Below are 14,816 nucleotides of genomic sequence, written 5' to 3'. Positions count from 1 at the left end.
TCATGCACATTGCTCCCATTGTTGATGTGTGGCCTCATTGGATCACTAACACATAACACCTAAAGGGCCCATCAACAAGTGGAAGCGAGAGGAAAAGCTAAAGCAAGCTTCCACCATTGAAGAATCATGGTGTGATGGTATAGATAGGCTCCTCTCAAGTCATAGCAACAATCGAATGAGGATAGAGTGTGCTATCTACATGGCTACTTCCCTTTGTGCTAGTATTCTCAATTAAGGCCTTTAATTTAGATTCCACATTTTGTAGCTACGTTACTTCAAGTAGTAACTTGAGTCCTAGAGCCTTCCCTTTTACTCTAAAGTAAATATTGATAAAAGTTTGAGCACATTTTCACCATATTTCTATGTTGGGGAGATGATGAGTTTGGAGTAGCTATCATGGGCCTTAATGTGTGTGCCTTTAGATGCTATCACTACTTCAGCTCTTTGCTATTCTAACTCTACTTGGCCATGTGAACACACCCACATGGCGCACACCATTGCGAAATTCAAACCAAAGGTATCAAAAATGTCATAACTGTATGCCAACATGTTGAAACCCATGGCCCAAGGAAAAGTTCAAAGTGACTCTTGGATTGACATTGTTTCCTTGACATTTTCGTGTCTAGGGAGGGCCCAACCACGTCGTCCCCACGAGGGAGTTTCCTTGGGAGGGAAAGAAAGCCAACTCTCCATTGATGGTAAAGATAATAGGCCTTGCAATTCAAGTGATTCCTCTTGCTTTTTCTAGGGCAGTTGGGCATCTTCTACACGCCAACGCCCACGCCAACCCATGGCTTGTTGCACATTTCATACGCCACTATCTCTTGCATTCTCTATTGCTTTTTAGCTCACAAGCTTGTTTTGGTGCTGCGTTACACTCGAGTTGCTCCAGAGCTTGGCCACTTCGATCAGGTGCATTGCACTTAGTAGTCACCACCTCCGTCGTCTTCTTCTCCAGAGCTTAGTCACTCCGATCAGCTGCATTGCATGACTTAGCAGTCACCTGCACCTCCGTCGTCGTCTTCTCCTCCAGAGCTTAGCCACTCCTATCAGTTGCACTTCACGTACACCACCTTCGTCGTCTTCTTCTCCACCCATGCAGCTATTCAGCTGCTCCTTTCCATTTCGCTCTAGCTTCACTCATGCTGTATTGCTTCAACTCCAACTTTCTCACGCGCAGCCCAGCGCCAAGATCGAGTACCCGTAGCTTCCTTTGCCTCTCTGCTTCAACGCTCCGTCAATTGGACTCGGCTTCCTCCTCTCGCTTGACCCAGCTTAACGCAATTACTCTCCATGGGTGCATGCCTTGAGAAGACAGAAACAGCTCGACCGTCTGCCGTTGCTCCCGACTCCACTAATGCGCAGGCCAAGCTCTCGCAATTCGCCATGGAATCACGCCTGGTTCAGACAGAAACCTCTCTAGTACGCAGGGTTGCGGCCCCTGACTCTGATCCGCAGCCCAAACTTCTTCAGGTACGGTTGTATGGAGCCGAAGTATGCCCATTCACGTCCAGAATAAGGATTTCCCTTGAGTTCAAAGGGGTGCCAGTCCAGTGTCTGTGGACAAAGACAGACGAGCTGGGGCTACCCGATGGGAAATTCCCCATGCTACAGCACGAGGATGAGAATGTTTGTGGCACATCGGATGAGATTTTGCAGTACATCGAGACAAAGTTTCCAAAGCCGAGTCTTCGTCTGGAGGGGTCTATGGCGAGAAAGGTCCAAGAATGGGTTAAATATATTCGAGACACATTCAGCCCTCTGATAAGCCAAGCCGTATACGATGGAGACCTGTTCTCGAATCAACAAGATCGCGCAACACGGTTGCATGCCGCCTTTGTTAAACTTGATGCTGCAATGGCCAAGCACAGCGCAAAGGGTCCATTTTTCTTTGGGAATCAGTTCAGCCTTGCGGATGTATATCTCATACCCTTCCTTCTGTTAGCACATCCCCTCGCATACTTTCGCGGCATTGATATAAGCCCTGCCTTGTCGCATTTGCTTAGTTACAGCAAGCGCATGACGAACTTTCCGAGCTATGCCCCTGTTACGATGGATCTCGACTTGTTGCAGACATCCGTGTTAAGGGCGGTAGCCCAAAATTTGCCACCTCCTTTGATGATGATGACTATGCTACAGCATCAGAGTATCTTGGGTCACTTACAGAGGTTTCTTCAACTAGCGGACGAGTTGAAAGTGGCTGCCAAAAAGTCTACCAGTGTCGTTGATCCTTCGAAAGGAACCCTTCGAATGCAGATTAGGAAGCTCTCTGCAGGCTATAATCAGTTATTGGATTTTATGCTAGAACACGCGCAAATGGAAGAACGAGTGATATTCCCTGCCCTCGAGAAAGCTGACAGAGGTTAGTCTACCTTGGCACATATCTTTTACTCTGATTGGTTTCATTCCAGAATTAACGCATCTCCTCTGCAATGCAAGAATTAACGCATCTCCTCTTCATACATTGCAGGCTTAACGAGATCAGCCACGCAAAGCCACGCGAGGGACTTACCTCTTATGAATGGCATCAAAGAAGATTTGAAAGCGGTGTTGGCTATTGAGCAAGGAAAACCTGGTAGAACTGAAGGTCTTCATACAGTATCAACGCGTCTAAGAGAGCTTCAGGTATAGATCTCCCAGCTCAGGCCTTCACTAAAATGAATGCAAAAACGTTTTTCGTGTATATATGATCACTTTGCAAGATGTGGTTTCGTATTAATTTCCCATTTTGAGAAGTTCGACTTGCTCCTGCGTTGACACGATGAAAGGAACTAGATCTACGTAGTTTACCTCTAATCCTCTTCTGCAGACAATACGTCCTCTGTTGTACATCGTATCGGTCGGCCTAACTAAAGCATGCTAAATAAGCTCCCTACCTACTGCAGGTTCGCATAGTCGACCACTTCCATGAGGAGGAAACTGATCTGCTTCCTTTACTAAACGCAGCGGGTGTGGGAAGCAAACAACAAGCAGGCTTAGTGGGCAAATGCATAAATGTGATGGAAACAATGCATGCGCAATCGTTCCCATTTCTAATGTCCGGACTGCGGCCTCATCAGATGCACCAGTACCTGGATCTACTCCAGGACTGGCTACTAGAAGATGGTCAGAGCGATTCATTGACAAGAATGATCGGTGCACTCAAGAGTGCAGGCGATGAATATGAATTCATTTGGAAGCTCGTGAAAGATAGGCTTCCTGTGATTGCTCGATTGGAGTAAATGTGGGATCTTCATTGCGTTGTGTGTCTCTTAAGTATAGTTATGCGAGGTGGAGTGTTGGTGTGGACTCTTAGATCTCGACTTTGTATCGATTCCCTGTTTGCATCAATTCCCTCCTAGGTTCTCAAAACAAAAATCAAAAGGAACTTTACTCACGTGTTGACCAAACATGATTAAAACCAAACCCTTATATCCACCTAGCCACACATTTTCCTTTCTCTCTCTCTCTCACTCTGGCGGTATTATTTTACTCACGCCTCTTTTGGTTTTTAGAAAACATCATTTTGTTCAAAAGTTGTTTTCATGAGTGAAAACCACTTCCTAACCACTTAAGTTACAAATTGTGCAGCTTTTGAATTTGGATTCATTTAATGTTTCATAAGTTAAAGCACTTCCAACCATTTAAATTAAAACATGTGGAGCTTTTGAATTTATTGATTGGCCTCATGATTGACAAGCTATTGAGTGTGTGGATCCTGTTAAACACTAGCTAGTGTAAGCAATCGTACACCTCCCGCATCCCAATCATAAAACAACATCAACACAATATTATGTAAAACGTTATCATGCAATGTTCTAATAATTTTTTTGTAATATAATAATAATGGCAATTGATGTCTAGTCTCATATACCATGTAGGACATGGAATGATTACATGATAAATGTAATATTTCAAATCAAAAACCATGGGCCTTTCATTTTTTTTCATTTCAAGGTTGGATATTACTTCCTCCATTTTGCTATTGGATACCACTTCGTTTGTCTTCATTTTTCTTTTGCTAGTTTTTCACTGCATAGCTTTCTTGCTTTTTCTTTAATCATGCTTTGGGAGTCTTCTACTCCTCTCTCCTTAAATATACACTAATATTGTTGCCTAATTATATGTATTTTGTTTGAAATTAGTTATAAACAATCATTAGAGTGTCCAGTCATTAGAGCCCAAGGGGTGTGCCCAAAAATATATATAACCATAGGACACATTGGGTTCAACATAATGGATTTTCTAATTCATCGAGATGGACATACATGAGGGATTTTTAATTTGCAAAATTTGATGTTAAGATTTGTCAATCCTGCTAGGGAAACGAAGTGGTTTGTGCACTAAGAAAGCTAGTCGTGAGTGCAGTGCAAACTAACTTAGAGTGACTAATAGATGCAAGGACATGACGTGGACCAAGATACTAACAACAAAGAGAAGAGTGGACCTCTACTATTGAATCTTAGGTGAGAGGACCTTGGACAGTGACTGGCGAAGACATGAGGAAGACACCCTCACTAAAGGAATTGACCAAGCCGAATAATTTGCCAAAACCAATGCTGAACAAAGAGAAAAAGGACTACGAGAGAGTCTAGAATCACAACCTCCAGTGAATTCAGGATAGTATGGAAAGAACAATGAACTGGATCATCACAACTACTCAACACAATGCTAATCGCCATGGTTAACTATTCATGCAAGTGCTAGATGTTCAAATGATTAAGCAAAGAAGTAGGAGAGGATGTGAGATAGGCAATATGTTATCACCTTGGAGCCATTTGGGTCCAAGTGCTTGTTAAAAGTGAGTGAGAGAGGTGAAAGCAAGAATAGGGTTGGCCCTCCTTTCAATAAGTGGAATGTATAAATGGCCAAAAGTTTGACTTTGGTCTTCAATATTGTGTACAACTTTCGGAATACAAGCTCTTTCATTCTTTCTATCTTCTTGAGAGTGAACCTTCTTGCTTTTCCATTTTGCATTGCTTTGTTATTGGAATTCTCCTCCCTTCACTCTCCCCTTCTCTTCCACACCCCTTCCCCTTTTCTTCCCTTCCCTGTTCTCTTTCCCTTCCCCTTCTTCATTCTTGTGGAATCACATTAACACTATTCGGTAGAAACTTGCATGACAAAATTGATAGGATCGTGCTTCTAAAGCTCTCACAAGGAGTTGTTTAGGAGTGAAGTCTCCGGTGGCATTCCTCCAAGATCACTATAACACGTGGGGTTAGAGGTATGCTTTTGCAATGCATAAGTCTTCTTCCGTTAATCCCCCATCATACAATGCTTCTTAGCTTAACTTGTAGTGTTGTTAGTGGAGAATAGGATTGGTTTAAGTGGAAAAAGAGTGAGTTTGGAGTAGGAAAAGAAAAAACTGACATTTTTGTCCATAGAACATGCTTGATGCACAGAAGCTTATTTGGATTGTTTTTTGTTATCAAATCATAGGAGTAGTTAGTTTAGGTGATTGCTAAGCTATTTGCTCACTAAAAACACCAACAACTACAGTTTCAATCAAATTTGGAAGTGGTGTAAGTGTGTTCCTAGCCATCCCTTTGAAAAAAATGTCATTTGTCACTTTTGAGAAGTCAAGTTTTTTTTTGTCTTTTGATTTGGATAGGTCGATTAGGTAGAATATCACCCCCAAGTGCTCACAAACCTTGCACCAAAACTCACAAATCTGCAAGAATCTCAAAAAATTATTTGGTGACATATCCAAACTCTGTCGCTGTGTTAGCTTAATGCATTGACTCCAAAAGTCATTGCATTATAAACCAGTGATGACTGTCCACGTTATTTGACAGCTAGTCACCTACCTCACCTGACTAGTGTGTGGTATTAAATGAACTCACAATTGTCACATTGCCAGGGATTTGCGGCAATATTAAAATGTTCATTTTAAAATGTTGTATTAAAATGTTTTGAACGTCTTTTAATTAGCCCAGGGGCATCTGGCTAGTAGCAAATTTCAATCGAGGCTAGCTATGGCAGGTTACCACATGATAAATCAATATACCACATGGTATACCGATAGAACGTTAGGTGGTAAGGATCTATACTGCACAGTGTTGCATTGTGTGGTGTATCCATACACACCGCGCAGTGTTTAGTCACACCACATGATGTTGTTAATCTATATAAACCTATGCTGCATCCGTACTACTCACAATATTGAGATTCCTAGTATTTCGTGGAGTCTCGGGAAAAACAAGAAGCATAAGAAAGAAGGATAAACAAAGCTACAAAGAAATTTGTAAGTTTTATTAGAGTTATTGCATGTATCTTTTTTCTCTATTATGGAGAGGTTTAGGGGAGGACCATTGGAAAATTCTCAATCGTTAGATTAGATGTGCAAATGTAGGCCATTGGATGCTTTAGATACAGTGGCAAACATGTGGTGGTAGTTACATTTGAGTTGCCAACATGTCAAATAGTTACATTTGAGTGTCCATTCCCCAACTGCGTGTGTTTGATCTTTTTGAAGAGGAAAGCAAAAGAATAAAATCTGCTGGTAATTTTTGTGATCATCTCTTAGCCATGAAGTTGTAGAAATTTCTACCAGATCAACACAATGTGAGGGTGAAAGCAAAGACGCCAATGCATTCTTGAACTCCCTGCAAGTTGTAGCCAAAATTGAGGAAGATCGTTCCGAGATAGAAACCAGTGATCAGGGCTTGAAGGATATGAGATGCAAAGAATTGCTTCGTGTGAATGATGTTCTTGGAGAATCGGGCCGGGGCACCAAGATCATCACCTTGTGAATGATTGAGTTCGCAAACTGAGGCCACTTTTGATCTTTCATGTGTTCTTTTGTAATAAGATCTAGCCCTCAATCCAACAGCTATGATGGCAGACTCCAGATCTCATTAGGGCATTGGTCAAAAGAAAGAACTTTTATAAAGTGTATGCTCGATAGATGTTCGCATTGCTACCACACTTCTCCTCGTCTAAGGAATCAATCGCATGGATGTCATACTCCACAACATCCACTTGCACTAGGATGACATGGAAAGACCTTCTAGGCTGCATTGGAGCTCTTGCAGGGAGCCCTGATGCACCACAGACCCTTATTCAACGTCCATCACTTCTTCAACACTTCACACTTTGTAGTCTCCTATTTCCTAATGCTTCTTTTGGTAATTCTGCCAATTTTCCTAGTGCCTAAAATTCTATGGTTTGATTGTATTGAAACCTTTTGATTGTTTGTCCAATTCTATTCATGTTTGCTCTTTTTTTGGTCACACAATAGTTTGATCATCATCTGTACTGCATTTTGATTGCAAGCTCCATGTCTAGTGCAACAATCTATGCAAAACTCGTGGCATTGCTTCTCTTCAAACTCGAGCCTTCTTTATTCTCTAAAAGGAACCATTTTACTTCATTTGCACAAGAGAAAAAAGTAAAAGCCATTACATGCAACACGCCATTGGGAGCTGCTTTCTTGAATAGACATCCTTGACCATGCAAGATCTGGCTAGGTAGCAAGGAGGCATGGGAGATCACGGGGAAGGTTGATGCCATATGGAACATTGTCATCGATTCATAAATTCAAGTGGTTTGTGTATGACAAATACACAATACTGTACGTGAGCCATGTCCGAGGGTGCTTATTAGATCTGTCACCTCTCGATGCATCGATATGGTCCTTTTCATGGCTATTTAGAGGAGCTAAAAGTGTCCGCTTCCATTTATTAGCTCTGGCTCAATGAACCTATTTTAGAATTTTCTACTCTAATATCAGCATCCCTCAAAAAAGTATGAACTTGGTAAGAGGTGTAGCTAAGAAGTTCCCTTGCTCAAGAAGGTGAGAACTCACAGGGGTAGCACAAGGAAGCCTTAGTGATAGTTGCTCCCTGGCATGAAGTTGAGTTCACGTGTGCATCTTCATTAAGTTTCACATTGTCCACTTGCTTTTTTTAGAAGTTGGTTTTTCCTACCTCGAAGTAATCTATGGAAGAGACGAGTCTAAGCTGCTTTTGTACATTAAGTGATATATGCTTGTGAACAGTGTTTATATACATGCATTATACATAAAATGCCAAAGGAATTGTCATCATGCTTGCTATGATTTTAAAAATAGAGTAATTCTCATATATGGGTTTAAGCAGACCTAATTTATCTGTCATCTTATAGTGAAAATGGGGCAGGAAAGCACCAAAGTGAAGGTCTTAAATGGGAACTTTAGGGAAAGGGCTAAACAAGGAAGGAAACTAGCTATGACAAACACCATATCAATAAATTTTGCAAAATCAGACATTATGCAAAGGAGAATATCATATTCACAGCCTCATCAATATGAATATTGCCCATTGACTCAAGTACATTAGGGGGTTGTGTCAGATGGGGAGATGATAGGGAAACCCTTGAGAACAGAGGACATCCAAAATGCTTGTATTTATGATCAATTGCAATGTTGTTGAAGAAGAGGATTTGCAAGTAATAGATAAGATAGCTTTACATCATGGCATGCCACAGGGTTCCAACTAGTGTTTTTTTTAGCATATGTATTTATTTATAAGTATGTAGCCATAGCCTATAGATATATATTTAAAAAAAAGTCAATGAGTCGATTGGTGGTTTGCGTAAGCCAATCTATAACATCTAGTTCATTGATGCAGAATATTATACCACATGTCAGTTGGGGGTTAGCTTAGGCTGACTTGGAACATCTCGCATGTGGTTAAAAATATATATTATATACTAGTAAAACTCTCATTAGAGGAGAAATGGGGTCTCAAAAGGGCCTCATAAGGAATGGATTAGGGAATGCTTAGTGGGCTAATGCAAGGGGCTTGGAGGGTCCCAAAGAGGCTAACCAGCCCAACCTAGGTGGGTTAACCCCACATTTGAGCCCACCTCTCCCCCCATCAATGAGGGGAGGGGGCCACTTTTTGAAATTTGAATTTTGAATTTCAAATCTCCCTCCCTCCCTCTCTCTCTCTCTCTCTCTCTCTCTCCCTCCCTCCCTCTCTCTCCCTCCCTCCCTCTCCCTCTCCCTCCCTCCCCCTCCCTCCTCCTCTCCCCTCCTCCATCTTGCTCCTCCTCCCTCCTCCCTCTCCCCTCCTCCTTCTCCTTCTGGCTCCTCCTCCCTCCTTCCTCTCACCTCTGTCTCCAGCTGCCCAGGATCCCTCTCCTCTGCTCCTCCCTTATGCAGAATCTCTCCCCTCCTCCTCCCTCCTATAACATCTCTCCCCTCCTCCTCCCTTCTACAACAGCTCCTTCCGTCCCTTCTACACATGTCGCCCTACTCTTCTCCTCCTCTTCCTCTTGCCCTCATCTACTTCTCCTCCTCCCTCTTCCTTGCTACTCTCTCCCTCTCATTGCTCCATCTTTGCCAGCTCTCCCCTACATTTTAGCCTGCATCACTAATACCTCTCTTTGAGTACTCATGGCACCATTTGAGGACATATCCAACAAGTACCATGTGAACCTACAACTGGAGGCAGAATATGCAAGCGCCAGCTCTTTGGGATATAGTGGAACTCCTCAAAGTGTGCTCCACAGTCTTTGATTGCAAGGGAAGAAGCATATGGACCTTTGGATCGATGGAAAATTGTATCCTTTAGACCCTGCCACCCAAAAGAGTCCTCCTTTTCATATAGTGCATGATATTGTTTGGTTTGTTAGCAAGGGACATGTTGGATTGCTCAGTTATTGCAATCGATTGAACCATTCTTAGACATTGGCTATGCAAGCAAGCGAGGTGCAGAGAGCCCAAGCAGAAGAACTTGCACATTTGGGAAATATTACTACTGTGGCAATGCATAATAGTATGCAGGATCTCCAATTGCAAAACAAAGAACTTAGTGATAAAGCACATGCACTAGACTTGGAGTGACATGAATTGGAAGAATCAATCTAGAAGCTTGCTGAAAGCAAACAAGATTTGGAAAGGTCTATCTATGGCCAAGTTCAACGTGTTGTGGAGAAGGAATAAAGAGAAGTCGATAGAACGAGTACAAAAGTTGAAGGGAACACCTTTGGGACTGAAGGAGAGGAAAAGACAATTGCAATCTATGGATGCATTGTCAACCAATAGCGGTGTCCGAAAGAGGAGAATACGGGCTGCAAGGTTAGTTCCCCAAAAATGAAATTTCTTACCCCAAAATATTTGTGGTGTTGCATTCTTTCCACTAAGACTCATTTGTACTCTACTTTAGGAATTTCATGGAGGATGTGATGGGAACAATTGAAATGGATGGAGAATGGATGATAGTGATCCTTCATATGTTCTAAGAAGTTTAATAAAGCCAAGTGATGTAATGTAAGTGTTGAAGGACCCTAGATAAAAAGGGCTACATAAACAAGTTGCTAGAGAGGTAATGAAGGATTTCAAGGGCCTCATCCAAGCAAAGGAGGTGCTTGGAGCTTGTGATGCTGATGGTGTAAGTCGTGAAGCTTACAACTCTATTTTTAAAATTTTCAAGTCTGCTATGGAGGAAAAGTATAAGATATCTACAATGCCATTTCCAACACGTGGTCTGTAAGGCTTGCACATCAAGAAACAAACCAATGTGCTAGAGAAAAGCTTGGAGAATACAATTGTGTAAGTGGCACAATGACTTGGAAGAGTAAAAAGAAATCTGGCATCCAAACGTTTATGATGAATGCTTTCAATAATGTCTATGTGGATGTAGAGAATTTGCAGAGAGCCATGGTCAAATTCTATGGGATGAGAGAAGAAGGTAAGAGAAATTCCCTCTTCACATTCAACTTTATTTCTTCTGATTTCAAATGGCAAGCTAGTATTTGTTATAAAAATGGATGAAGCTCAATTGGTAAATTATGAACGATGCCTTGCATTTTGCTCAAGGGGATGAGGAAGTTGAGTAGGATTTCTCAATCTAATTTGAGAAGGACATATGGTGGCTTGTAGCCTTTGAGACCCCAAAGGAGTGCCACGAGACATTGAAGTGGGTTTTGGAGAGAACCGGCATCCCGTCGATTATTTGAAGACAAAAGGCAGGGCAAACATTAATTGTGGATGGGCATGGAATGTTTCAAGTTGAATGGCATCTAGCTAGTGATTTAAAGACCCTCAAGTGCTTGTATGGTTGTGAAATAGGTGTAGATGCAAAATGGACATGCTTGTATTGCACCCACTCTCAGAAGATGCAAAAGGAAAGCTTATAGTGAAAAAATGGCATCCTTTCTTGCAACCAAAGTGCAACCCTTGATCGTCACAAAAAAGGATCCTAAGTGGGACCCCATTCTACTAATTCCATTGGAGCGGGTACACGTGTGTACTTTGCATGCTGAACTGCATATACTTGATAAGTTACTCTATCTTTATCTAGTTTATGCTTGGAATTTGAGGCCACAGCAAGTATCTGCACAATGCATTGCAAAAGATGAAGAACTACTCTCACTAATGGGACTTCACGGAGGCAATGTGAAGCTTAAGCAGGATAAGAAACAATCAGGAAAGACACAAAATCTTCCTACTAAAGTGTCCATGGGTGGAGGAAAAGAAAGGAGGTTCTTGTCCAACCACAATACTGATAAAGAAAAACATACATTGGCTCAAAGCACCCTATGTTGGGAGTACTGGAAAGATTTTTGTGAGTCCACCACAAATCAAGCTTCACATCTGCAAATTGCTACTTTGAGAGTAAAATTGTGGACAAAGCTTGATGCATTTATAAAGTTTCTTAGACAAGGTCAAACAGATGAGCTTTATTATGAGAGATTCAAGACAGCATTGGGAGAATTCATATCATTGATGGTAGAAGCATGGGGGGAGTCACATATTACACATTACATGGTAATCCTCCTTAGGTTGAAAATTTGTGCTTTAAACTTGAGTCAATTCATGTTTCTAATACAATGTTTTTCTTTACAGCATATTCTTTACGCACATGCACCATGGTTTGTGGAGCAATGGGGCCCTCTATCCATTTGGAATACTGAAGGAATGGAGAAATCACACTACAGAGCAAAGGCATCATACTTCAAGAATACAAGGCATGGGGGTGGTATTGCGCGAAGCAATGCACTACATGAAAGGTTCGATTGGTTTTATCGATGTCTAGAGGCTAGGACTCTCAAGCGCGATAAGGTAGAGGTCTCAAGTCTTGCAAAAGCAATTCAACATGTCAAGAAGACAAGGAGATGTGCTACTTGGAAGTCCTCAACAAGGAGCCAAGGGGTTGCGCTTTGGTTGCAATGTAGAGTCAAATAGGGGAGGCATTGGGTCCTAAGAGAGCCCCAAATGTAAAATGTTTGATGAATAAACTTAACACTATTTTGAGTTAATTATAGATTCCAAAATTCACAAATTTGTTTGGAAATTGCAGAATTGCATGTGCGACATGGTAGGGCGGAGGGGTGAGTGGGTTAGGAGGAAGGGTGGTGAAGATTAAGTATTACTGAATTGGTGACAAAACGTTGGGGGGGGGGGAGGTGCACTCAAAAAACCCTAATTTAAAAGAAAAACCCTAAAGTGCTTTAAAAAAGACTATATAAAGCACTTCAAAACCCTAAAATCCCTCATTTCTATGGCATGAGTTAAACAAACTACTAGACCCACTAGATGCTGTTTAGATGCTATCCATTGTCCTCCTCAGAATGCCATGGCCTCTGAACACACTGCAAGCCCCAATGGCCAAGAGGGCAATGATCACCAGGGATTTGAAGGCAGTTCTCATCATCAAGAGTCCAAGCAACGCAAGTCCCCACCATCCGACTCTCATGGGGAATCCTAGGGATCTGAGCACCATGAGGAATCCCAGCATGATGAAGGATCCAAGCACGATCAGGGGTCCTCTCAGTCCTTCCACACAACTAATTGTGGAAGTAGAGAGGTCTCCCAAGAGGGGCAAAATAGTCCAGTCAATCCTAATCAACTACCCCTCCCTCCTCCGTGGGGTCCTTGTGTGGAGCATCTAGATGAACAAGGGGAGCAAGAAAGGCAAAGAGAAGAGATGGAGAGATTACAGGGGCCACAACAAGAGGAAGTATTTAGTGGGCTCACAGATATAATGAACCTTGGCCGCAATCCTCCAACCAAGTAGACCGCACGGAAGAGCACCATCAACCCTCTGTGCCTCGAGATGATCAGATATGAGGAGCCTCTAGTACGAGCTGAGCAAGAGCCTTAGCCTGCTCTCTCATAGCCTCATGAAAAGGAAAAGAGGCCAAGGACAAAGTAGACCCCTAGGCATGAGAAGACACCTCGAATGACCCACTAGACACAGGAAGAGGAGTCTGCCACGGAGGCATGTCCAAAGGCCAGTGCAGGGTCCCTCAAAGATTAAGAGGCACAAAAAATCAGGCATGAAGGCACTTTAGGAGATCCGCAAGTTCCAAACCACTGTGGACAATCTCATTCCTCATGCACCCTTCTAGCATGTTGTACGTGAAATAGCACAGCATTATAAGAGTGATGTGCATTTCACTTTAGGCGCTATGGGAGCAATTCAGGAGGCAATGGAGCAAATGACAGTAGGTCTTTTTGAAGACACAAACTTATGTGCTATCCATGCCAAAAGAGTAGCAGTGATGGACAAGGACCTTGCACTCGCCAAGCGCATCCACTCCGATCCCTCCTTAGGCCCTAGATGTTGTTTAGGTTCATTTGGTGTAACCTAAATCATTTTGTAAATCTCTGCCCTTTGAGTCCAATGAATAAAATATATCTTTATGTTCTATTACTGTTCCCATGTTATTATACATGTTACGTGATGCTTTCCATTAGTTTATGCAAGTTCAGTGTGAATTTGAGTGGTCAAATGATGTTTTTTCATCGTGTGATAGACGGCAAATGTGTTCGGTATCACACGGGGAGGCCAAAAATGGTAAAACTCACTATGGCACGTATGGGGCTAGCCATAGCGAGTTTTACCATTTTTGGGCTCCCCGTGTGATGCTGAACACATTTGCCTTCTGTCGCACGGTGAGATTCTTACTAGATTGCTTAGAAATGACCATTATAGTGCAAATATTTATCTGATTGCATGCTTTTGAACAGAATAGTGAATGAAAATATTAAGGCCAACAACAATTAAAGTTACAAAATACAATAATAGTATAAAATAAATTTTGTAAAAGAACACAAAATGGTGCACTGTATAAAAAGTATAGTTGTATTCATATCAAATAAAATTTCTATACAATAAGGCTTCAGAGCTTTCTCTCTTCTCTAAAACACTGAGAACATCGGGCTTTGAATTCCCAAATACACTCCTAGCTCTAAACCTAGTCGATAGAGAGTCAATACTATTGTCGTTGCTGGCCAGGGACATGGCTACTACCGTCAATGCCATACCTTGAAAACTGGTTCCAAAGGCATTGAGGGCAGCCATGCGGTTCACCAAAATGACCTTGTCAGCATTGCGATTGATGTCAACATGACCAATCACTCTTAATAAGGCCTTGCACTTCAGAAGATCATTAGTGCCATGTGGAGAAAAATTTTTGTGGATAACCACAAAGCGCCCTTTTGCTTGGCCAAGGTAATGTGCCAGTGAGTGATCTCGGCTGAAGCTACTGCAAACAAGGCATTGCCGAGATGAGAATAGGTCGACCTCAAATGCCTACTACAACAGTCCAACATTACATTAGAATTCATTAAAGCAAAAGTATACCAAGAGAGAAGAAATTTTAAGCTCATAGTTTCTTATCACTATGGAGTCATTATGCTTAATCCCTTCCTCTTTGTCAATGAGGATGGATCCAGAGGTCTCCTACTGTCTGGAGTGAGATGTGGAGGCTTCTTCTGGAACATCAGGTAGGTCGGAGTAGATTGATGTCTCTTCATCTTTGATTTGGGCTAGTGTTAAAGCAAGAACCTCTTCTATTGAATCATCTACTCCGAAAAACCCAGGCCTTTGCATAGTTTTGTC

General features: G+C 42.1%; 1 protein-coding gene across 1 annotated transcript; it reads left to right on the top strand.

The window, feature by feature from the left end:
- Positions 1-1,293: 1,293 nt before the first annotated feature.
- LOC147900523 (uncharacterized) lies at positions 1,294-3,357 on the top strand. Its single transcript, XM_087376668.1, has 3 exons — positions 1,294-2,362; positions 2,471-2,625; positions 2,886-3,357. The coding sequence occupies exons 1-3, from the start codon at positions 1,294-1,296 to the stop codon at positions 3,219-3,221; spliced, it is 1,560 nt and encodes a 519-aa protein (XP_087232794.1). The 3' UTR covers positions 3,222-3,357.
- Positions 3,358-14,816: the final 11,459 nt, after the last annotated feature.

This window comes from Dipteris shenzhenensis, chromosome 7 (assembly GCF_047967505.1).
Source record: "Dipteris shenzhenensis isolate YYH24624 ecotype China chromosome 7, Dip_SZ_1.0, whole genome shotgun sequence".
NCBI classification, from domain to species: Eukaryota; Viridiplantae; Streptophyta; class Polypodiopsida; order Gleicheniales; family Dipteridaceae; genus Dipteris; species Dipteris shenzhenensis.
This window is presented reverse-complemented; position numbering and strand designations above follow the sequence as displayed.